Below are 25,814 nucleotides of genomic sequence, written 5' to 3'. Positions count from 1 at the left end.
CTCTCATGTAAATGTAACATGATCACTTATTTTTAGTTTAATATTGTACAGATCAGTATCAGTAAGCAATATTTCTTAGGGATCATTAGTAATCATTTTAACAAATACTATATTTTCATTTTAAGCTGGTCATAACTTTCTTGCACATCAGAATTCCTAACTTGATATTATCAGCATACTTTTCAACCCACACTGAATATTTGAGATGAAACTTTATTCAGACCCAAAATCTAAAACCTTGGTTGGTCACTAGTAAAAATAGTGACACTTCCAGAATCGCAAAACTGAAAAAACATTTTTTTTTGCACAGTGCAAAGTCTCTTTACACCCAGTATGACTGCAAGAATACATATGCCAACTCTGAGATCGCACAAATTTGGAGAACATGCAAAATATGAGGAAACACATCTCTCACCTTATTTTTGTCTGAGTCTAACTGCCATAACAGGATACTAATGATCTTTTAGGTATGATGCTGTTAACACTAAGCAACTGTCTGGTGCCAAACAATAGGACTCCCAACCCTGCTTCCATACCCCTTGCTAAAAAAATGATATGTGTGTGGTTCACCCATTCTGAAGGATACCTGCATACACAATAATTCCCAAGTAAGCATACAACTGCTAAAAATATGATCTTTTCTGGAAGAAGTGGAATGCTGTTTTAGTTTATAAAACCTAATTGTTTTTATTTTCATTTATAAAGTCATGAAAACTTAATTTGTCTTAATGTGATATCAAAAAAAAAACAAACAAAAAAAAACATTACTGTATGTGGTGGAAGTGGCACTCCATCTACGTGTGGTGTTAAAGTTAAGTTGCTTATTACTTGAATGTAAAAACAGGATGAACAGATAGGTATACTGAACCATCAAGCCTAATTATCTTTTGATCTGTGATGTGCAATTAGGCACATTAATCATTTGTTTAATGAATAACAGTAACAATGAAATGCAATGTTAATTTGGGGTGATTCTGTACTCCTCTGTAAAGTAGTTTATGTATTACAGTGAGGCTTATATGCTGAAGTAATAAAATGTCTTATTAATACGTATACTCCAAAATACTGTACACCTAAAAAACATTCAGCGTTTAATTCCAGCACCCTCAGGAACATGCCAGCGTTCACCTTTTCCCAAATCTGTGTGGGTCATTGTTATTTCATAATAGAAGTGGATGTTGGAAACCTTAGTAGCAAATTCTGTTATACTGATAACTCATCCCATTACCCTGATCATAAAACTTAATTCCACAGCTGAAATACTTTGGGCCTTTCTTCAACGTCAAAAATAGAGTGGTAGACTAGTGTTATTTGCTTCTTTTTAAATAAAATAAATTAAATCTTCTAAAGCAGAAAACACACATTTACATGCAGGCACAAGACACAGATGACAATTTACAGAACTGGTTTAGAAACAGAAATTGACTATGTTAGCTGGGACACTGGGCCTGTTTTGTCCACTGGTGACTTTGAAGATCTGTTCTGTTTTTTACAGTTGTCTAGCACTCTTACTGACGCTACATCACCATCAGAAAAAACACGTAAGTACATCCTGAGTGTTCACCGATACAAATTAGTTAGTTGGGTACGCATTTCCATTCCCATAATTTTGAAATAGAAATAAGGCACTCAAACAGGCAGATTTCCTTAAATTGCATCTCTTCAGATCAAATATTACTGTTGTTGTTACTGTCACTGGAATCAACGAGACATCATTCGAACAAATTCTAGAAGAGAAATGGAGAAATAAAAATGAAAATATGTTGCTGGCATGGGGTTTACATATCTGACTACAGCGCTACTGACCTCTTTTCAGCTAGTACATTACGCACCAGAGGAGACAACCAGACAGATAGACAGCTGCAGCCAATGACAATCACACTTACCTCTAAATGGATGAGTGAGGGAGTCTCATTTGATCATAGCCCTGAAAACTGACCTGATGAAGGAGGAGGAGGAAAGAATACAGCCACAGAAGAAGCGAATAGCTACATTGTTTGTTTGTTTTCCCCTTTATTTTTGTACCTTTATCTGGTCAACCATGAAATCCACAAAAGCACCTTAACAGTAATGAGGACATCATCCATGCAGCCATGAGGACTTTTTCACTTCAAGTCCTAGCTTGTTCATTTTGTACATCTTGCGTTTGCTCGCAAGATGTAAGTGCATAATAGGTACTTTGTGGGAATAATACTCACTTCCCTGGGTGATATAACCCACAAGATGTCATATATCCCTTTTAATTATGTTCTTCTGATCAATCTAAAGTCTCCATCAAAACTTCTGGACAGAATGCAGATCCTGGCGATATGATCCCTTCTTGTCCATTCAGGGTAAAGTGAATAGAAATTATATTATCATGACTCTTTATCCCCCAGCTAGACTTTCCAGCAACCAAACCCCTAATCAAAACCGGATAATCTAGGCCATAGTAGGAACTCTGTCCCTCAACACCATGGAGCAGGCTTAGCTAAATGGGAAGTGTGGCAGGTACCTTAGGGGTTCTGTACACAGAGGCATACACCTGGAAATAAAAGGAGAGATACCACTCCATATATCTGCACCCAAGGGGAATCAGAGAGGTATAAAAGAACCCTTCTTATAGTTCCATGTAGTAAACACAAACCCATCATCTGATCACTTCCTTTAGTCTGTTACAGATATTCTTTCCTTTGACGAATGAAAACACTGAGCCTAACTGCAGTTTAGTTCTGAAAATATGAATGAAAACACTGAACCTAACCAGTTTATTTCTGAAAGCAATTAATGTGTTTGTTTTATTTTAATATTTTACTGGTTGTGCTTTACTGTTTTCAGTTATTTTTGTCTTATATTAGGACTTGCACGCACATTGTCTTAATGTGACTTCTTCTTGCTGTTCTACTTTAACCTCCAATATTGTCAGAAGGGTTATGTTGGAATGATAGTATATCACAGGCTGGCTTCTCTAGGGTAGAAACAGCATCTCAATTCATATTCTTTCCTTGTGCAGGAAGACACATATTAATGACAGCTATTTATCACCATCACATATTCAATGTCACTGCAAACAAAATCTCTGCCTTTCATTAGGGCCTCTCATATACAAGGTACTGATCCAGATTATAGACTTCTTGGAGAAAAAGCTTCCCTCTCTTGACTAACTTTCTGGCAACATGGGTTATTCTAAAGCTGGGTCACTGATGTTATAAACAGGGCTGACCTTAAATGAAATGGAACCCTAGGCAAATGACTCTTTGGTGCTCTTATACCACACTCCCACCACCCTGGCACCACCCCTTACTGCCCCCCAGCAACCATGAAGTGCCTTCCCTTGGCATCATCTCCAGCATTTAAGCTTCTAGCCCTTCTGTCTCTCTAAGGCAGTTCTCCTATGAGTGCCCTGGCTGCACCACCCCATTTCTACAAACCTCTGTCGTAGTGCATTATCTGGAAGTTTTAACTTTTCACCACATTATGTCCTGTGTTTGTTGTACAGATTGACATTCTCCCCTATGATTAATTACCTTCATACATTTCAAATGAACATAATGCATATTTACTAGACCCAGATTATGAATTGTTATTAATGTAGCTATGATTAATTCATTCACATTTAGCACCCATGAAATGTTTTACCTGTAGCAATGTATATACTTCATTAGATTACTGAGCATTTTCTGAAAACAAGTTAAAAGCATAAGTAAAAGAAATGCACATATCGTGTGACCAGCAAAGGTGCAAACAGCAATGTTGTTCAGCAAAAAGTCTTCTTTACAATAACACTCAATGTGTTCACGCATACTTTGTGCATCAATACTGCATATTAAAAAATACAGAATTATATGTTTCTCTACATTATCACAAAAGGTTCCATATCTTGGAAAATGTAACACCTACATGTGTTGCAGTGTCTGTAGCATTTTTTCAGTTAGATTTCAGCTTTCAATGAACACCCATAACAGAAGACTTCTGTAACAAATAGTTGCTTAAACAACTCTAGCAAAAATAAAACGTAATAGTTGTGTTTCTTACTCTACAATGCTTCACTTGTGCTTAGATATTAACTATGACCATGTCCTCTGTTTCAGTACCCCTTACTTGTTCAATAATAGAAACATACATTTTTGTATATCAAAAAAGCACTTTTTAGTGTTTAAACTTGCATTTATATCAAAAAGCTTTCATCTATTTGAATACATTAAAACTCCCAAACATGTAAAGGAAAGCATTGTTCACAAAGGGTAACCTAAAATAATTTTCATTTGTACTACACAATTATTAATTATTAGAACACTGTAACCACTCATCTGCTGTTTTTTGAAAAGTAACTCACCCAGCCAAAGGAAAAAAAATGCAAAATGTTACTATGACAGTGATCAGAACTGAACCCTTGAACTTGGATGCGAAGATCTTATCATTCTGCCACCATGCTGCCAATAAAAGGGCCTGAGATACTATAACAAGAACACAGACTACAACTTTATCAGGAATGTATTCACACTTTGTAATGCTGCAGGGACCTGAAATGAGACAAAGAGCATAATCTTTGAGTTGGGAGCTGAGAATAGGCCTAAACATCTTGCTGCATCAGTCTATATTCAGGCAGTTTATACTTATGTAATGAGTGCCCCTAAGCAAATAATTCAACTTCGACAAGTAGTTCATGAGTGCATTTTCCCTGTATCTTCAGGACTGACATAATTGTTGAAGACAATGTATCAGTAAGTATTTTTGTATTAAACTAAACAGTTTTGTAGTCTACTTTAATCCAGAAATGGAAGTATGGACAAATGTTTCCCATAGAAACTTTAGAAATGGTCAGGCCATGTTTTCCCCTTTTCACTCTGTGGGTTCAATGCAAAATATTTCATTTTATTAAATAATTTTGCAATAAACACAAAGCCCACAGCATTTTATGCAAACATTATTACAGACCATCACCTTTTTTCAATACACTTGTATATGATAAGTTGGATTCTATTGTTATTTATAGCTTCTTTTCAGTTATTTGACCAAACCTAATAGATTTGCACAGTGTACTGAGGCACCCATTTTACAGGGTCCACTATTCCTTAGAACAGGACAAATGTTACTACTTCAACTCACAAACACACTAAAGACCTGCAGTTAGCGCATGTTTACATTAGTGTTCATTGCAATTAAGTCTGGCAGTTAGTTCAGTGGACTAAGGCCGTAAGTGCTTCCTGCACCCAGGGTACAATATTTGTTTCTTTTCCTTGTCATTTATCTATTGTGTCAATCTGAGCAAATCAATTACCCAAACAGTGCTCCCTGGTTGCCACTGTGGGCTTACTCAGTTCAGAAATAGATTAAAAGTAGATAATAATAATAATAATAATAATAATAATAATAATAATAATAATTAAATCTTTCAGCTAAAGTTGACGCAGTATATCATTTTAAGTCAAGCCACAATGGTGGTATGCTTATTATTGATTTTTTTGCTTGCACCACTAATTAAGGCAAATTTTTGTACAATGATAAGGCTTCAGTTTAGGTGTTTGTTTTTCCTTGCTAGCATTTGTTTTAGATTCAATTTTAAGCAAGTTAATTAAAAGGGTCTATATTACAATGTCAAACTTAGAGGAGTCCGAACATTGTAATATCGAACCCAAATGTTCGAAATCCAAAAATAGTGAAGCCATGGCACACCGATTTTTTTTCCCAGGGAAAAAAATTGGTGGGCCGTTTTCGTGGCTTTGCTGTTTCCTCCACTGTGCTGTGATCTCAGAGTTGGTATATTTAAGTAGGGGGGTGTGGGGGACGAAGCCCCCCCACATCATTTTAAGTTTAAAGTGTACTTGTTTTTTTTCTTTTTGTACTGAACAGCAATTTTTTTCCCTGGGAAAAAAATCGCTGTTCTGTGCTTTCGTAATCCTTGGGTTTCGAAATTCATGGTTCAATATTACAACATTCAGACTCCTGTGAGTGTGTGTGTGTTGAGGTTTTTTCCTGGTGGCCAAGTGGTTCATTTCCCAAGGAAAGATTTTTGATAGTCCATGCTTTTGGAGGAGTGGTTTTTCAGTGAAGTGGAGTCGGCCAATTAAGATTCAAGGAAGTGAAAATTCAGTAAGGTAAATGAGACCCATGTATGTACGTAGGTATATATATATATATATATTGACACACACCACACACACACACACACACACACACACACACACACACACACACACACACACACACACACACACACACACACACACACACACACACACACACACACACCAGACCAGAGCAGCCTTGAAAGTGAGGATAGTCAAAAAGTCCCCAATCAATGATGTGAAGGCCAAAAGTGGAAAATTCAGGTAAAATTAGTGACCAAAGATGAGGGGAAACAACAGGGAGAGAGAAGGAAAAAAGCATAAGGAAGTTTATGATGAGTAAATCACTGGAGTTCATTCAATAAGGCTGGGACAGCAAAATCCCTATTGACAAAATAGTGCAAAATAATATCACACAAAGTATAGGCACCACACAGATAAGACAGGCCTTTGTTTTGCTTAAAATACTACATGAGATTCTATGTCAAGTATAACATAACAAATTCACAAATCATTTGAGCAGCAACTCAGTCGTGTAGCAGGATAGGAAAAATCATCTTCAAAAAACAGAATCCTTTTCTGTACAAACTAGACTCAGGATTGCAACAGGAGACACAAGAACACAGTTTTGACCAATAGGCACCCATTACATACAATGTAGCTGATACATAATTCATCTTGCAGACTTTCTGGATTTAATTCCTAGCTTTTCCAGTTTAGTTTATCAGCAGCTCTGACAAATATTCTGAGTTAATCAGAGCATTAGCCTTCATCCCCTTGCAAGAACTTTCTAGAAGGTATGATGAGCTGCCCTTTGCAAAACATCTACTTTAGAGCTCAGAACCATTGCATCAGAGGGAGAATAGCCCCAGTCACACTATAGTGCTGCTGGATTTTTAAGCATAGCTTTCAAAGGAAGGTGAAGTGACAGATAATTTCTGATGATCAGAATGCAAGCACAAGTGGAAACAGAGACCAGCAGTTTCAAACACGATCCCTACAGAGCAAGCAGTACTTGCCAAGCAGGGATGATAAATAGACAGTAGCAACACATATCCTAACTCAAGAAAAAAAAGAAAGTTATTAGGAGAGGAATTCTTTAATGTATCTAGTATTTTAGATGCAGAACAAAGGAAAAGAGACTCCCCATTGAAATGTAACTGAAAAAAAGAAACCAATCCAAGAGAAGAGTGAATCTTCAACATTACTCTTCTCTTTTAAGCTTCATTTTTACAGGGTGGTCAAGCCACCTGCATCCCCACACCTCTGAGTGCACACACCTGAGTGCAGACACACACACGCACATATATATATATATATATATATATATATATATATATATATATATATATATATATATATATATATATATATATATATATATATATATATATATATATACCCCAAACCCCCTGCTAACTATATATACCAACTCCAAGATCGCACAACAGTGGAGAAGGGGCACATTCCATCATTCAGTATTTTGAATTTTCAGTCTTTTGTTTTTTTTAGTCTTCTGAAGTAGACTCATATATCTATCTATATCTATCTCGCTCTCTCTCTCTCTAGATATATATATATATATATATATATATATATATATATATTTATTTATTTATTTCCAGTTTGATGACCGGGGATGTCCACTGGGCTCAGAGAGCCCGTTTTCAGTGGAGGCCCGGGGAGAAAAGCTCCATGTTACAAAATTTAGATACAGATACAATATAGAAAAGAAGAACAATTTACAATTATGTTTCATGTTAGAGAGCAGGTGTAATTTCTTAGGTACATGTTACCTTTAGAGAGACACAATATTATTAATGAACAATTTACAGTTACATTTCATGTTAGAGAGCAGGTGTAAATTCCTAGGTACATGGTACAAATTTGATATTTACAGTATGTATATATGTGTGGTAGCCTATAGATCATAGCTAGAGAGGCTAGTAATCATAGCTGGAGAGGGGTTTAGAGGTGGCGAGAGAATTATAGGACTAGGTGGGGAGAATGCAGTTGCATTTTCTGTTAACATAAAGGTATATATATATATATATATATATATATATATATATATATATATATGTGTGTGTATATATATATATATATATATATGTGTGTGTGTGTGTGTGTGTGTGTATATATATATATATATATATATATATATATATATATATATATATATATATGTATATATTGATGTATACCAAATCTGAGATTGTCATACCTGGCAATCTCAGACTTGGTATATATGTAATTCTGTTTTTTCGGACATTCAGTCTCTATATTTCAGGAGTCACTCATACAAGTACCAACCTTTCAAATGATTATCAAAAAGGGATGGTTGGAGGATGGTAACTCAAAAGTAGAGGACATTGCTTGAACAGGAACAAAGTTAGGTAAGCACAGAAACTAGACAACCAAGATGAAGAGCTGGGGTACCAAGTCAGTAACTGCTGCATACTTCAGTTGCCTGGTAATAAAAAGGCAATTGTAAGAACCTCTGTCACTCGTTGCATCTATCCATCCAGCCACAACCCCTTTTTCTCACTTTTGCACATGGGGTCAGGGTGTCACATCAACAATGACAATAATCTAGAACTAAGAACTTATGAAGTCTGTCACTTAAAATTATCCTTTTTTCAGGGCTTTGCATATCTTCTCCTCGCACTTGTGTTTTCTAAATTTGCTACATATACTACCTCTGAGGTCACACAAAATTGAGCAAAAGGGAAAAGTATATAAAAAAAAGCAAAAGTAAAGTCTCCTTTTCTGCTTTCTGAACTGGATAACATCACAACTTTGGATATAGCATTACATAGTTGCTGTGACGAAACAGCACCTGATGTTATGAGAAAAGTCAATCTGCTTAAACATACATGGCAGTGCAAGTGTTGACAAAATGTAATGCAACACATATTATTGCTCCTTAAAGTTCATAGCGTTTTAAGATATCTGATACCTGCTTGTTGGGTTTTTAGGCTGCAGCAAGTATTTGCAACACAATACCCTAAAGGAGAATTAAGGGAAAGGACATCACTGGGCTAGCATCAAGAAAGAAATCAGAGAAGATGTGGGAGTATGCAAAGAATCTGAACTGAAATACAAATGGAGTGACTCAATGCCAGGATGGATGGTTTGGTAGTCAAAAATAACTCCCCTCTACATGCAGGGAAAGGGCAATCACTTTCTGGCATATGATTTATCTGATACCAGACAGATAGAGAGGAAAAATCAGGCTAATAGAAGGATATAATGTTCTTAGAGCTCAGACTGTTCTAAGTAACAATGTGTTTATGGGGCAAAGAACCAAGGGACAAGGACACTTGTTTTAAGCCTGATAGCCAAGCAGTATCCACTTTTTTGAACTCATGATCTTCTAGGTAGATGAAAGAGCAGGAAGGATTTAGACGAGTGCTGCTAAATGTTAGTTTCACTTGGTATTTAAAAAGAAATATAGTTGATGCATCTTTGCATTGCTTTATGGCCAAGAACTTGGGCTTTATGGACAAAGATTATGTACAATAAAATGATAAAGTTTTATAATTTTTCTCAACAAAGAAAAGGTAGATGAGGCCAAAGCCTGGATGACAGCAATATTTATTGGACAAATGGCTTTTTATCAAGACTGTGGGGGGGATACAGCCCAGGACTGGGACAATGAGAAGAGTAGTAAACAGGGAAGACATAAGCAGGGGTTCAGTCATTAGGAGGTGCTAAACTGATGGGAATAGGCAGGGGCAGTGAGGAGGACTAAGGCATTATGACCAACTGAAAAGGATATTTCACCAGGATTTCTGGATGGTGTCAATAAGATATGTTGGTTAACATTATGCCTTCTCAAATACCAAGACTTTATACTTTCTTGTATACCAAGGAACTATGTTTTTTCATATACCAAGGGGCCTTTGGGATTAGTAAACTGCTGGAGGCTGACAGGTTATAAAGTCTTTGCTGTGGGAGAGGTGTTCAAAGGTGGGGCCAATCAATTTTTATTTGGTTGTGAAGGTTCAAGACAGTTTGGAAAAGAGTATTGGACATTAATCCAATGGGATAAAGTCAAAAACTTCTGCCTGGTAAAAAATTTGAACAGATGGAGGATCATGTTCCAAAGGTGAGGGAAACTTCAGAGGAGCATCCGTATAGCAGGATGATGCTGCTGATATTTATTTTGGTGAAGGCATAACCGGGCTGGGAATGGATCCCGAGAGTTATGGGTCCCACTTGTTCAGGAAATGCATGCTGAAAGACTTGAGGTTGAAGGGGCAGTCAGTGGAGGACAAAGTCACCAGGAAGGTAAAATCCCAAATACATTTAACAATATAAAAAGAAACTCTTGCAGTGAAACAGTGGGTTAATAACTCTCCTTCATTCTTCTACTTCTTAGATATGCATCAATCCTCTTTTTCACTGGACTAAATAGAGAGCAAAGGTACTCAGACAAAATGATTAGATGGCAGTGAAATATAGAAGATATTGAAAAATTGCAGAGGACTGCTATGGGAGCAGCTACTCCTGTTGCTGTTAGACTGGGGCTCCACCGAGCACATACCAAAATTTCTGATAATTCATCCAGAAGACATTATCAGTACAACAAACATTTAGTGACAATTCTGAATTTATTTTATTTATGAGATTATAATTGCTGTAAATTCTTAGCTAGGGCCAATTATAACAGGGATGACAACTAATTTAATGATGGAAGCTACATCAAGGCTACATCAATAATTGAATGTAGTTTAACACTTTAACAGGGAAAAATTATGAGCAATTTTTGTCAGAGGTAGTAGTTTTGAGCATAATTTCAGGCCAAACATTTGGTAGGGCAGTCACAGTAGAAGGCAAGAGATATTTAATACTTAAAGGAAGGCATCAAAGAAGTAAAGCTTGATGACGGAAGGTCACAGCATCCAGAGTTTAGACCAGATGGAGGGCACTGTTTAGGCATGGAGAACAAGAACTTTATCACATTATTATCCAAGAAACAGGAATTTCAGAGCCAGTGCAGTACACTGTCTAATCAGGGACAGTATAATAATAGTAATACCATCTAATGAGGCACAGAATTAATGTAATGTGAGGTTCCTTATAAAGAAGAAGGGAGCACTTCCTGAGAATACTAACCTACATTATATTTTCAAGTTTAGCAAAGTCTGTGTTAATTAGAAGTTGGAGCACACTAGTGCACATAGTTAATGAATATAAGATGGTACAAAGGCTGAGGGTTGTGATACTGAGAATTTAACAATGTACAGGAGATAGGCAGACTGATTCTAGTCAAAAACAAGTCATTCAAGTGCTGTTTTGCTTCTGTAGTTATCATCAGTTTGCAAGATTTGCAAGATCCACCATAATCTGCAATTCACTTCAGGTATCATAAATTATATTCTACTGTTACCAGTTTACAAAATGGCATAATGCACCTGAAATATTACTTTGTATGTTTTCCTAGAATTAAGGGTAAATTATTACACATTTTGCGATTAGAATGCTGTACACTTCATTTGGCTAGAATTTAATATAACAAGTTTTGCAAATTGCAGTCGACATTGCACAGATCACTTATTTAAATTTTTTATTGTTAATAATTAAGCAGCTTACATTTTGTAATACATAGATGTGAGATACTGAGTTTGTTTGCAGGTATATTGCACAGGATTAGATTAGAAAGCTGGCAATAAGAGAGGCCAAGAGAGTGTCTGCTGTTAGAGAAATTTAATCTGTGCCCTTAAATTCTGCAGTACTTTGAACAGTCAGTCACTTGAAAGCACTTGATGCACTCTAAATAGCTATTCATAAAAATGCTGTGGTCCTGAGTGCTCACTGCACTTCAGATACTAGTAATCACGTCAAAGCAAATATTGCACTTTAAACAGCCGGTTTATGTACTTAACTGACCAGGAAAGAGCAGCCCTAAAAGATGAGCTTAATTAGTACTTTTATGTCCAAAGTGTAGCAGTTGTGATTTAATGCTAGTTGAGAAATGCCTTAATCTGGATTGTTATTGTTTCTAAGATGGCAGAGGAATAAGAAGTAACATACTACCTGACTACTGTATGTAGGGGTACCTGAAGGTTTTCAGGTGCTAAAGGTAGACTTCAGTCTGTGGCAAGACATGTCTTGACTCTGAAGTACTGCAGGACATGCCTTTTATCACAGAAGAACTCTTACTTATTTTTTACATTTGATACGTATTACCATTATGTCTTAGCAAAAAATTGTAGTTTTGCATATAGGCCTGACTTCTGGAAGGTAATATGACTTATTAAACTCCGACTAAAATGATTTTAACAGCAAACACTTTTCTAAATTGTGTCTTAGACTTCACAGGCATAAGCGTTTGAGTCCTGAGACCGACTACATTTTTTTAGATCAGATGCAAGGAAGGATAAAACACTAGCACTTTATTTATTTTAGCTTGTTACCAGGTAAACAGACTGGTTGGCAGACCCTTTTCAGCCATGACCCAGGCACAGTAGAGTGTTACAAATAATGCAAACAATATAGGCACACACGGATTAAATATATGACATAAAGAAAGCACACTTAAATCTCATATAATCAGAACATTAGTAAAGAAATGGCAGTTTACATATGTGAAAACATTTGCAAGTCATAGCAGTATAAGATTATTGTATACAAAAAGCAGTTTGAAACATAAAGAGCAGTTAGCCCTCATCTCTGAAGCATAAGCATTTAGTGGCATTAAACAGGGGCTCATTTACTTTACTCTTGAATGACAGCAGAGTGTTTTGCTGTCTGATGTCAGCAGCCACTCCAGGTAGCTGGGTCTAACTTACTAAGTGCTCTTTCCCTTCTGCAACTTTTAATTCATGCTCTCATGAGAGCTAGTCCTTCTTCTTGACTCTCAGTGTGTAGTTAGACTATTTTATCTCTAATTTTGTTTTAAGGGGAGGCAGTGGCCCATTTGTGGTAGTTTATAGAGGGGCAATGTTGCTCTTTCTGTCACTTGCAGCCAGTTAATTTTCTCTAACAGGTAGCAGTGATGTGTTTGTGGTTAAGCTAGTACTACAAAATGACTGATTTTATTAATAATCATTTGTATTTTATGTATATTTGTATATATGTATATTTTATGAACTTGTCTGTAGAGTTAGCCACAGCAACTGTCCACCCTCAGTCACTTGCACTAGCCAGATAGTTATTGACTGCACCCCCCATTCCAAGGACTCCAGCAATATAAATACAGCACCCAGCCCTGCAAATGCATATAGAAATGTACTTGTTTGTTTTGTTATCCTAGTCATGCTCTTTTGAAAATAGTACCAAGTTTAATGTCTCTTTTCTGCTTAGTCAGTACTTAGTGGTTTGCTTTTTGGCTGTTTTAATGAGAATCAAAAATACCTTCCACTGCACCTTAATCTTTCCCCCTCTCTTTCCTTCTAGTTAATGAGCCTACTCTACTCTTGCTGGCAGCTTGCACTTTCTTAATCGCTCTTTCCAGCTACAACTTTTAGACTCTCCCTCTTTGCCTGTATAAGCAGTTCTGTGTTGGTTTTCTTCTTCCCTTTTCCATGCCCTAAAGATTATCTAAGGAACAATCAACTGCAACTTTGAGCATTAAACATGTTTAGCTTTAAAAGTAGTTAAAAAGGTGTTCTCATTTTTCAAAACATTCTATTTCCTAACTACCTCAGTCTACTGCCTATCCTACACACCTCTGTCGTTTCCAAAGTCATAATACACTTAAATCTCTTTCATCTCAATACTTCAGTATAATTTTATTGTCCATTCCTATATACTTCCAGGCTTACAGATATTTTTCACCCATGGCAGCTGTACCTCCTTTTCAACCCTCTCTCTTCATCCTTGCTATACTCTGGCTCAATCAACTCCCGTACCCTCTCTATTCCCATCCCAACTTCATCTAAACTTATACCATTCTATCCCCATCCCTATTACAAAACAACCAGCCCAATTCAATGAGGCATCCAACTGGCCTAACTCCTCCACTTGCAAACTCACCACAGGCCCACCTAACTCACTTCTTCTAATCTACTCCAACAAAAATATCATATAACTTCCAAGCAGCTAACTATCAAAGTAGATGATATGGTTCTGTCCTAGATTAAAGTAGAGCGCCATCTATAGGTGAGGAAGAGTAACTACTTCAGGTGGAAGTTATCTTGGGAGTCTTATTTATGAGTGAAGGTAAATGAGCATGGGACACTGACCAGTGAATAGGTGTAAGTGCTGGCATTACATCAGGAATTTTATTGAACTTTGTGGTGTTGAAGCGGGAGCTAAAGTTGGAAAATCTCAATTTGTCAGTCAGTATATATTTCCACTCTCACTATGGTCAGGAGCTTTGGGTATGGGTAGCTCAGAGTGGATGAGGTTGCAAAAAAAAAAAAAAAATGTCAAAATGGGGTTCCTTTGCAGGGTAACTGAGCTCACACTCAGTGTTAGAATGAGGGGCTTGGCAATCCAGGAGGACCTTAGAATACTCTGTTCTACCATGCTGAGAGGAGTCAGGTGAGGTGGATTGGGCCCTTAGTGAAGATCTCTCTTGGGCAGCTCACATGGCAGGTTACCAGCCATGGTGCGGACCCAGGACATGGTGGTGGGACTGGAAATGTCTAGTCATCTCAGAAGACGAGTTACACATTGTTGGTACGGCTAAAAAGCCTGCCTACCCTTTTCAACTTGCTATCATTGAATCTGTCAATGTAGGTTGTCACACAAGTCACAGCACTATAAGGAGCAGTTATATGGCACGGATGACAGTCTTCTTTCTGCGAAGCACCTTTGATATTGGGGCAGGTAACTGCTGCTTTGGCCTTCTGGAAGTATATGAGCACATTGGGATTTTGAGGTAAAGGATCAATTTCCTGCAGGACTACATGTCACTTGAAATATTATCTAGATAGTTATTTTTTAATTATTTAGTTTCATCCAGATATACATTTATTATAGTTCTTAATGCTATAGTCTAAACCTCAGAAATGCAGCATGTAGTTTTAGAGCTACTGTGTTCTGGTTGTCTAAAGTGGATGTACTTAAGTAAGGTATATCCAGCACCTAACACTGTTGAGTAAGACACATTTGAAGTCATATAGCTAAAAAAGTGAGATAGACACAGTTTATAATGTTGGCTATATATAGTATATTTATCAGCTTAATTCTAATATGGTATATTTATCAACTTAATTCCAAGTAGGACTCAGCCAGATTGCTTATTCACCCTCCAAAAAATTCAAACCATGTCTGTTGATAATGTCTGTCTTCCCATAGTCAACCCCTATTACTGCTTAAACTGTTGCATCAAGGAATTGAAATCACCCATGCAGGACCATTTTTGTTTTATAGTTTGAATAGCTCCTGGCCAATTTTGTAATGTCAAGGTGTGAACTGAACCACAAGCAGTATGGCATCTCAGCTGGTAAAGGTTTAGCTCAAAACTCTGACACAGTCCTTATTCTGGCTTCTAAGCTTGCATTTTTTGTAAATACAAATGTCAGACTTCTTGCATTTGTCATCAGATGACAGTTACTGCATTATGAAGCTCATTTGCCTGCAGTGGTTTCTAGTCCTCATCTAATCTCTGAATAAACATACACTTTTCATATCCTTGTGGCAGCATTGTCTTATGAAAAGTTTACTGCAAAGTCTGTGGAAAGGAAAGCCACAAGTAGTTTTGCATGCAGTAGAATGTCTAACGTAGCATGTACCTGACATTTCATGAGATAGACTGATGCATCTACATTCCTTTCAACCTCTTAGAGCAAGAAATCTGAACAAAGCTAAAAATAATGAGAGAGCAATGGACCAAAACTAGGGACAGATTTTAATTATTGCAGTTATCAACTTACAAAGTTACCAGAACAAGTTTTGCATTAGCATGCATCTTCAGAAGGATATGAAGTCTAAAACTCAAATGTCTGTCATTATTTAGTGACTTCAGTCCTCAATAATTTGCTATAAAACCACACATTTTATGGGGAACAGACCAAAAATATGATACAAAAATTTGGACAATCTGCAAAAATCTGTCCAGTTGACAGGTATGTGCATGTACTGGTAAAATGGTGTAGAATTTGCAGAGAAAGAAGTTAGGAAAAAAAATAACCCAAAGAAACGGAAGAACAGTGCAAAACGCAAACTAATAAACAATCCACAAAGCACTGAATAGAGGAGATGCCAGGCACCGGACAGCTGAAGTAGAATGGCAAGGTTTATTGAAGCAACCCAAACACAAACGTTTGGTGCCTGGCTTTTCCTCTATTCGGTGCTTTGTGGATTGTTTGTAAGTTAGGAAAAAAGCCAATAATTGCTGGCATTTTTATAAGTAATGACTGGCAGACTAGCTAATTCACTGGTAATTTTCTGTCAACATTGTCAGTGTTTCATTTTTTATCTGCTGAGTATAAAAATCTTGAATACTAATAGGCTGAAGAAATAATACAAATCTTAATACATCAGATGATGTGTGAAAAGGCTTTGTGGAATGTGTAAGTTTTGGGAATTATCATATCTCTAGTGTGGAACAGTCCAGAGGTTTCTGAGATAATGTTACCCAGGGGAGCAGCCACCTCTGATCAACAAGTACTGGATTGTCATTCTGTGTACCAGGAAGGCATGTCCACCTGATGATCTCCCCATTTTTATCCTCACACACTGACTGAAAACAAATTAGAAAACATAAATGAAAAACAAGAAAAGAAAGGTATATACCCAGCTTTTAAGGAGATCCAGTTGTAGATATTAGATAGAGGGCTAATTTAGGAATATGGGCAAGGGGACAGGATGTTAATCATCCCTCTGTGGAAGGCATCCTTGTAGATCAGTTGATTTGATGAGTATATACATGTAAATTTGACTTCAAAGGCCTTCTGCACCAGGTAACTGTTAGGAGAAAGATAGGCAGGAGTATGTGAGACTGGACCCTCAACTTTATCCTCCACCAGTATGCAAAGGTCATCTTCACATGCAGTAATTAGCAACACTAAAGTCTGTAAAACTCTGTCCTCATGAAGGCAGTCTTGTGAGTTGCCAACAGAGATGTCTTCTGTCAAGTGGAGGGCATTGTGGCCAGTAACCATGCAAGCACTTAAGGGCATTATCATGGATACCATAAACTGTGCTACCATGAGTCAGTCATCTAGGTAAGGAACAAAAGATGTTCCTTCTTCTATGGCAAGCAGCCTGGTAAAGACTCTGAGTGCAGATGAGAGACCCAAAGGCAATCCCTTCTCCTGAAAGTAAAACCCACCCAGATTATAGTGAAGCAATGTCCTGTGTGGACCCCAGGCAATGGTATGCAAAAAAGACAGTTAAACTTTTCCAGTGCACCATCCAGATGCCCAGCTGCAGTAGGATTATGGCTTCCTGAACAAGCATTTCACATTGGGACCTGATACAGCAAGTGTGCTCAGTGAATTTATCGATGTTCAGGATTGGTGTGTTGTTCCTCTTCTCTTTGCAACAAGTGAGCAATACCCTATGCATTTGTCCAAAAGAGGGACAAGTTCTACAGCCTCTTTAAAGAAAAGAGTCTAGGCACATTTCAGAAGGTCTGTTGACATTCCTGGGCACTAAATATAGTTCTTTCTGATGAGGACCTAACATCTCCAAAACATGGCAATTGTTTACAGCAGATAAACCCCCCTAGACCATTGTGGTATCTTTCCAACCTGTGTAAACACAACAATTCAGCCTTGCCCTAACAGTTCTGCAGGACAGTAAGAACTGTGACTGCTGAAATGGTGGAATCATACTTCCTGGGAATTTTCTCTTTGTGTCTGCCTGATGACTGGAGTTATCTTCATCCTATAGGAAGCCTCCATCTGTTTAGAAAACTGGGTTGGCCAAGAAACAGAAGACAAGAATCACAAAGATCTAGTGAGTGTTTATTTCTATTTTCCTCTTATTTCAATAATAAGGTTTTAGGATGCCTGACCAAATAGAACTTCTCTGAAAAAGGAAGAAGGTGGGGAGGAGTCTACAAGACTTTGCCTTGGTAAGAAGAGTCTGAGCCACATCCACCAAGCGTGAGCCATCTGCTTTAGCCATAGCACCTAAGTGTCACAGTTACAGCTGGATATGTGGCAGGCAATACTGAATACTGAAATCTCTGCAATTAGTCTGTGTTCAGCTTTTTCTTACAACCTCTCACCTCTCAAAAAAACGGAAACAAGGAAAAAAGAAACCCTTGAAATAAAAAAAAAAATCTAATAATCTGCTACATCTATTAGCATAAAATGTGAAGATCAAATAGCACATAAACTCTTCCATCTTTCATTACCAATGAGAATACCTACAAATAAAACAACAGACAAGGACAACAGTGATGAAAATATATAAGCTCATCATCATAGCTCATCATCATAGAGATGTAAACTTTAATGAACTGTTTAATGAACTGTATCAATTCTACACACATTTTATTTTTTTTTTTTTATTTAAAAGAAAAAAAATTTGTTTCTGTAAAATTATTGTTATTATAATTGAATTGTGTGTGTTGTGAAGTGTGTTTTGTTTCCACAACATACCTAGTGGTGGGATGGATTCATGTGTGAGAAGAGGGTGAAAAGAAAAAAATCAATAAGCAAAAATCTAAAATAAACTAAAAACTCCTAAAACTGTAAACATGGGTTGGTAAAAATCATATCATAATTCAAAAAAAAATAAGAGAGTTAAAAGATGAGGGATGCCTGCCAACCTTTCTTCTTCTACCTACCAAGTCAGCACCAGATCTGGGAGGAGTCAGGTGATAATGACAGGGAGGTGTAAGCTGAGTAGTAATGGGATCTCACTCACCAAAAGCCTTATCAAAAAAAAAGGAGGAAACACTCTGCTGGAGAAAAATACTATGTGAGAAGAAGAAGGTGAAAAAGGAAAAAAAGAAAAAAAAAAATAAAAAAAAGGAAAATGAAAATAAACCACCACACACTGTGACCTAGGCATGATGGGGAGTTACACAATGATTCTTTCTTAACGGAAGAAAGAAATTTACGCCAGATACCCTTCAGGACAGGACTTTCTTAGAGAAACCTTCAGGACTCATTCTTCTTCATAAAATACTGGTTTAAGTGCTTTCATCTAAGAAGATAGAGAACCAACAATGATCTATTAGGAATTCAGAATCTCTGACATCTCTGAGGTTAAAGCAGAACTTCTTGGATCTGATGTGTATATGGATGGTGTCCTTGATATGGATGTGAGGTGAGGTGGAGGAAATCCTCTGCTTCCCCCTAATAGTAGTAAGGATCCCTAAAAGTAGTGAAAGAGCCTTGTATCAGCTAAAACACAAGGTGAGAAGATTAAAACCTCAGAGAAGAGTGGTCAGGTGCATGTGAAAGTGGTTAGTGTTTTCTGAAACTCTGGTGAGAAGAGATATGGTTGGTGGCAACTTGAGCAAAATATATCATAAGAGCATTTAAACAATGATGAACAATTTGGTTTGAGTTGCTTGCTACATTTTATCAGGGAATGGTTGCAGTAGCTGTAGCAGATGGCTGTTTTGTATCCACATAATAGTCATTTGGTACAGCCCAGCCAGGTTACTGCCTGAGTTAATTTTTAGCAAGGATGTTTTATGCCACGTCATAATAGTCACTTCCTCATTACAAGTTTAATAACCAAACCTTTGCTAGAGGACTCAAAAATGATCATTGTATGTGAGCAGCCAGGATGTAGCAATTTTCCAGACACTTGAAAGTGGGAGAACTAATGCTATCACCTTGGGTCACATTCAACAATCTTTTTATCATCAAGTTTAGGTAAGACTGCGTGTATGTGTGTGTGTGTGTGTGTGTGTGTGTGTGTGTGTGTGTGTGTGTGTAAAACAGTAGAATGACTGTAGAAGAACTGGCCAACTGGCAGTGTGAACTGGCTATAGGTGAATGTTTTCTGTTGCGATGACACCCCTAATCCATGTACAAAATGGGGAAAAGGAGGATGATGCCAATGATTTGCCTGAGCTTGTCCTAAATGATAAAAGCCTGAGCCATATCACCCTGCCTAGACACAAAAAAGCCCTATCCTTAACCATAACACCAACATTGTCAAAGTTACAGGGAACTGGACAAAAAAAAAAAAAAGAAAACACATTGGAATCTGTCTTGGGGAAACTCACTGTAAAAGTTGTGATAAGGGCTTTTCCAGTACTTCCTTGATCTTGGATTCAGGAATGTCTGACAGCATTTCCAGCTCCTGGTGTGTTGACATTGCTAGTCAATGGAGAACTTAACAAATACAAAGAAGGTGAAACTGTATTATGAGCAGATTGAAAAGGATGAAGCTTTGCTGTTCTTTGGCTTCTCTCACTTGTTCTGCAGTGAAACAGCATTGTGGAAATGAATCGAACGGGCTCTGGGTAAACTATCCCTCTCAAGCCCTTGTCTTCCTCCTGGAGACATAATCTCCAAACTTCCTTCTAATATCCATATTTGACAACCCTTCCATATAGCCACACTGGATAAAATTTAATGGACTTAATAACATACCACAATTGAACTTTGAAATGAATAATAATATACCCTGAATTAATTGCACAGAGCTTCAAATAATGGAAAACAGACTGAGATGTAGAAACAATATGACTATGTATATCATTTAAGCAAGAATGATGGAAAAGCAAGGATTAAGTAGACGTAACACCTGAGAACTATGGTGATAGCAATAAGTCTGTAGAAATGTATTAAATAATGAAAGAATCTTAGCAAATGCATATAATGCAGTGGGCATAGTAGCAACAGTTAGAAATCAGAGAAACAGACACAAGAACATGCCTTTCTAGGCTGTTCCCTTTTAAATGCATTGTATTTTCATCGGCAAGCAAAAGGGAGTGTAAAAGATAAAACATTTCACATATAGATCTGATTCATAGGGTAACAGTGACAAGAGTCTAGAAAGTATGCATGTTTTTCCAAGTATTTCAAAATGTAAATGTTCACAGTTCCTGAATCTAAAGAGCAAGTAGTTAAGATGGTTACAAAAAGTTTAGGCTAGTGTGCATAACAAGAAAAATATGGAGACGAATTTACTATGCGATTGTGGAATTATATAAGGAAGACCAGCCCATAGCTGTGTTTATATTCTTAAATGACTTAGTATCATATTTTGTATTGCTAACAGTGGTTTAGTATTTTAAATATCATTTAAATTACTTCTATTTGCTGAACAACTGCAAAACAGAAACATGAATGGAAGATCTGAAGCTTAGTGCCCGTTATGTCTTAATGCAAGTTCAACTTTAAAATGTAACAGAACATATTAGACATACAACATTGTTTTCTTTTGGCATCATATGGCCTCTGACATTTATTAGGTAAATTATAGCACCCCTCAAAAGAAAGCATACTACTTCCTGGAAAAGATAAGTAAAATGCAAAGCATTACAGTTACCCTCAAAATCTACTAGACCATCCCCGTTCAGGTCAACATCTTTAAGAATTTCATCCACTTCCCTGGAATTGAGCTGCTGACCAAGCAGTTTCTTCATGGCTTCGCGTAGTTCTGAAGTGCTGATTTTGCCATCTCCGTTGCTGTCAAACTACAATAAGAGGAAAGGGAGACAATGTAACTACCTTAATGTTTATACTGAATCTGCCAAATATGAACTCAAATGACATACAGCATCTAAACTGCTCAGCTCTCCCTGTTTTCTGCTCCTTTTGCCACTATACTCACAATGCCTTTTCCTAAAGTGCTGCTTTGATACACATTTAAGCTTAGGATTATATTGGATATTGTTTTCTCCTTTTTTCCAATGGTTTTGTACATGTAAGTATGCCTGCAATTAAGTAGATTTGTTTATTTACAGAGGCTTTTCTGAATTATTGTTACCATAGATTTCAGTCTGAAAGAGCCAGAGAAGGAAACTGCACCACTAAACCACCACTCTGATGAAGTCCTGTGATCCAATGGAGATGAAACTGCTTAGTACCTTTTATTAAAGTGGCAATAAATTGCCATGGTGTGTGGATTAAACTGCTGCATTGGTTCTTTTTGGATTATCCTACACATTGCATGGAACCATGGTGGTTTAGTGGTGTGGCTTCCTTCTCTGGTTCTGCATGTAAGCTTTGACATCCTCTGGGAATTTCCTATATCTCTGCAGGTGCCTCCATCACATAACCCATAGGCTATGTTGCACTGAGCACTGTGGCCAGGTTCTGTGAGAAGACTGAATATTCCTTGCAGATGTTAGGTGCATGTGAACAAAAAACAGACATAGTTTTCCTGTCAGCAACCTGTTATCCCATTGATGTGACCCCTAAGATTAATTGTTATGAACTCCAACTGAAAATCATCCAACTTGGGGCTTCAGATCTCCCCACACCTGCCCAAGACCTCTTCTGAGTGTTATCTCCAGAGTAGGAAAGAGTCCATTTTTGCTCAGGAAGTCTGGTTGCAGGACCACATGTTATGTGTAGAGATAAGTCCATCTGTATTTGGTTCATACTTTTCAATCTCCCGTACCATATCTGCAAATAAAAAGGAGCAGAGATATACTAAGAAAAAGTCCTCCATGTTTGATTTCTGACTTGGTTGAAGATCTTTGCCCTGCTATTGAGACATCAACATTTGTAATACTGGGAGATGCATATATAGAGGCACTGGTGTGATGGCATTTGTAGTGGTAAAAAATCCGGAACTTGGAAACGTTGAGGTAAAATACAGCATTTATTCCAAACAGGAAAAGAATCACAAAGCTTTCGGGATCACCCGATCATCAGTGTATAAAAAAGAGATTAAATGCCTTCATTTAAATAGCGAATTCAAACCATAAGACTAAACACATGACACAGTTGTATTAAGCACTTCAGTTTAATGACATATATACAGGTAAAATGTTACTGAAAATCAGTATAGCCATAAAATAAGTAAAACATTTAACTAAGACCCATCCACACAAGATGTTTTAACGGTCTTTTTTTTAAAATAGGTTTAATGCTTACAGCTGCATTTAAACCTGGAAAACAACCAGCTTCTAAAAGTGTGATCCATGAGTATTCACATACTTCTAACTTATTATTAAGATCCCCCCTTTTTTTCTTCTGTCTGATGTCAATCACTCTAAAGTTAAATGTATTTGTACTTCCTTTCTCTCTCATATGCTTGCCCACAGCATTAGTTGTTATCTTTCTACGTATTTCAGATTTGTGTTCAGTAATTCTGTCCTTCAACCTTCTTGTGCATTTTCCTATGTAGAATGCTTGACACACCTTACAGCATGCCATATACACAATGGCAGCACTATTACAAGCTGCAAAACACCTGAAGGTATATTTCTTCTTAGTGTTAGGATGTATAAATTCACAGCTTGCATTTATATCATCACAGCATATGCAACTATAACAAGGAAATGTGCCCTGTTTTCTGTTTATATTCAACTTTTTATTTTTAAACTCAGCTTCAGTTAATTGAAAAGAAGATAGATTAACAACGGAAAATTCACTCAGTTCTTGTTGCTGTGAGTCCTGCTGCAGGTCTCCGGTCCTCAGCTTCTCCACCTGTTGGACTGCTGACCTCAAGTCTGCTTCCTGCCCAGCGAAATGTCCCTCTCCTTCTCTCAGTTCTTTGATGTATTCCGTACTATCTGCTCCACTTTCTCTGGTAATGTGATAGTAATTAGAGTCTTCCCCTGCTGAAAATCCTGATTCTGTAGGGTTGTACCATTTGTTTTATTGGGAAGTGTGGATATCACAGAAGTACTTGCTTTTGATGGTAAATGTGTAATATTGTTTACGTCTACAGGTTGCACATTCCTATTAGTTGAATTTAAATTAACATTATGCCCACTGACAAATTCATCAGGAGAAAATTCATCTAGTGAGTCCATGGTCTGTTCATCCTTTGCTGTTTATTATTATATCTACCTTCCTGTGTAAAAGGCATAGGGCATTCCCTAGGCCAAGAAAAAAATGTGCCCATTTTTAAAATCTCCAATGTCTCAGTTCAGTTTGCATTTCTTAGTTGCAATGAGATTTTGTTCAAATATTGTTAAATTCTCAAGCATTTTGTTATATAACAGTGAACCCTCATTTATTAAAGGTGTTTCAAGCAGTTCATTCTCAATCTGAATAATCTCCTGTTGTAAATCGCATTAAATTTTGTAAAAATATTCATTCATTAATTTCATATAGTCAGACCCAATTCTCAAATGAAGGTCCTGCCACGTTTTGAGTAACTTGGGATATGCATTACAGTATGAGAGCATTTTTAAAACCCTCTGGCTGTGTGGAACAACACCACACTTTAAATATGTTAAAAAACTAAAGTATTGCCACTGTGATCTTTTAAATGACTGTACCTTATGTTCCAAGACAGTTAGTTTTTTCTTTTAGGCCATCAGTAGGCTCATCCACATCAGGTGTCAAGACTTCTCTTGGTTCCCCCAAACAGGATAGCAGCAGGTTATGTTGAATTAGCAGTATTTGGTTCACAGAACAATCACTGTTATTCACCGTAGACTGTGTCATGTTCAAGGATAAAACTGCCTCAACGCCCGTGGCTGTTCCAAAGCAAAGCAAAGCAACCAAAAATCCAAAGAAACAAGAACAGCACGTAGGTAAACCAGACAGGATACAAAATGCAAAACAGTAGCAAAAAAATCTAGAACCTGGAAATGTTGAGGTAAAATACAGCCTTTATTACAAACAGGAAAAAAAATCACAAAGCTTTCGAGATCAACCATTTATTAGTGTATAAAAAAGGAGATCAAATGCATTCATTTAAACAGTGAACGCAAACCATAAGACTAATTACATGGCACATTTGCATTAAACACCAGTTTAAAGACATATATATATATACAGGTAAAATGTTACTGAAAATCAGTATAGCTATAAAATAAGTTGAACATTTAACTAAGACCCATCCACACAAGATGTTATTTCCAAGTTAACTGTCTTCTTTTCAAAATAGGTTTAATGTTTACTGCTGTATTTAAACCTGGAAAACAATCAGCTTCTGCGGTGTCCTCTACTGAAAAACAATGTCTATGAATATTGACTCATCCATCTTTATTTAATAAGTACTATCCATGGTCCTGCTTAGGGCATATGCTGCAGTATTTGGCTAAAACTGTATTACTGAAAGTAAGGTGTTCTGATGGAATACATGAAAGGGTCATCATTTCCCTGTAGAGGAGATAAACATGTTCCACCTCATTTGTTAATCTACTACATAACTATGACTTTGCCTGCTTTGCCTATAAAATGTCACTGTGCAGAACTGGCATCAGTGTTTTTAACAGACCTACTGCTATTAACTTTCTGATGTTGACATGTTACAAGGACTCCAATAATCCATAGCTGTTGTCTCTATAGATACCAAAAGGTTAGTTAGAGGAATCTGTCATCCATTGTGAAGGACAATAACGCAGGAATGTTAACACTTGTATAAAGGTGGAGCGGTGGTCAAGAAGAAAAACTCCATTGCAACTGATGACAGGACTGAAATATGTTCCTTCTGAAGAGATACAGCTTGGTTCCCAGCATTCTTTATAAGCCACTGACCATTCCTCATGCTTAGCCTTGCATTTTACTTCATTAGATTACAAAAAGGACATAAATCCAGGAGCTCTGAGGAAGTGTCTTGCTAAGCACTGAAAAGTCTCATATGAGTGTAATAAAGGATGAAATCTCCTGAACTATGTCCAACAGGAGATAAAGTTTTGAACTGGTATCCAGAATTGGCTCTAGAAATTGAATCAGTTAACATCCATTTTGTTGAGACTGCAGTTTAACTTGTTCACTGCATAGTAGCTCTGGAACATTATATACCTTGTTGATGCTATAC

At 37.1% G+C, this 25,814-nt stretch overlaps 1 protein-coding gene across 1 annotated transcript in view; it reads right to left on the bottom strand.

The window, feature by feature from the left end:
- Nucleotides 1–593: 593 nt before the first annotated feature.
- Nucleotides 594–25,814, bottom strand: part of LOC122811950 (calcium-binding protein 4-like) — a 300,582-nt gene continuing 275,361 nt past the window's right edge. Inside the window, exons 5-6 of the mRNA XM_044084143.1 lie at nucleotides 21,414–21,561; nucleotides 594–1,727 (exon numbers count right to left, since the gene is read on the bottom strand). Coding sequence (XP_043940078.1) covers nucleotides 1,702–1,727; nucleotides 21,414–21,561 — 174 coding nt within the window. The 3' untranslated portion in view covers nucleotides 594–1,701. The remainder of the gene's footprint in view (nucleotides 1,728–21,413; nucleotides 21,562–25,814) is intronic.

This window comes from Protopterus annectens, chromosome 9.part0, assembly GCF_019279795.1.
Source record: "Protopterus annectens isolate FY-2018-M chromosome 9.part0, PAN1.0, whole genome shotgun sequence".
Classification (NCBI taxonomy): domain Eukaryota; kingdom Metazoa; phylum Chordata; order Ceratodontiformes; family Protopteridae; genus Protopterus; species Protopterus annectens.
This window is presented reverse-complemented; position numbering and strand designations above follow the sequence as displayed.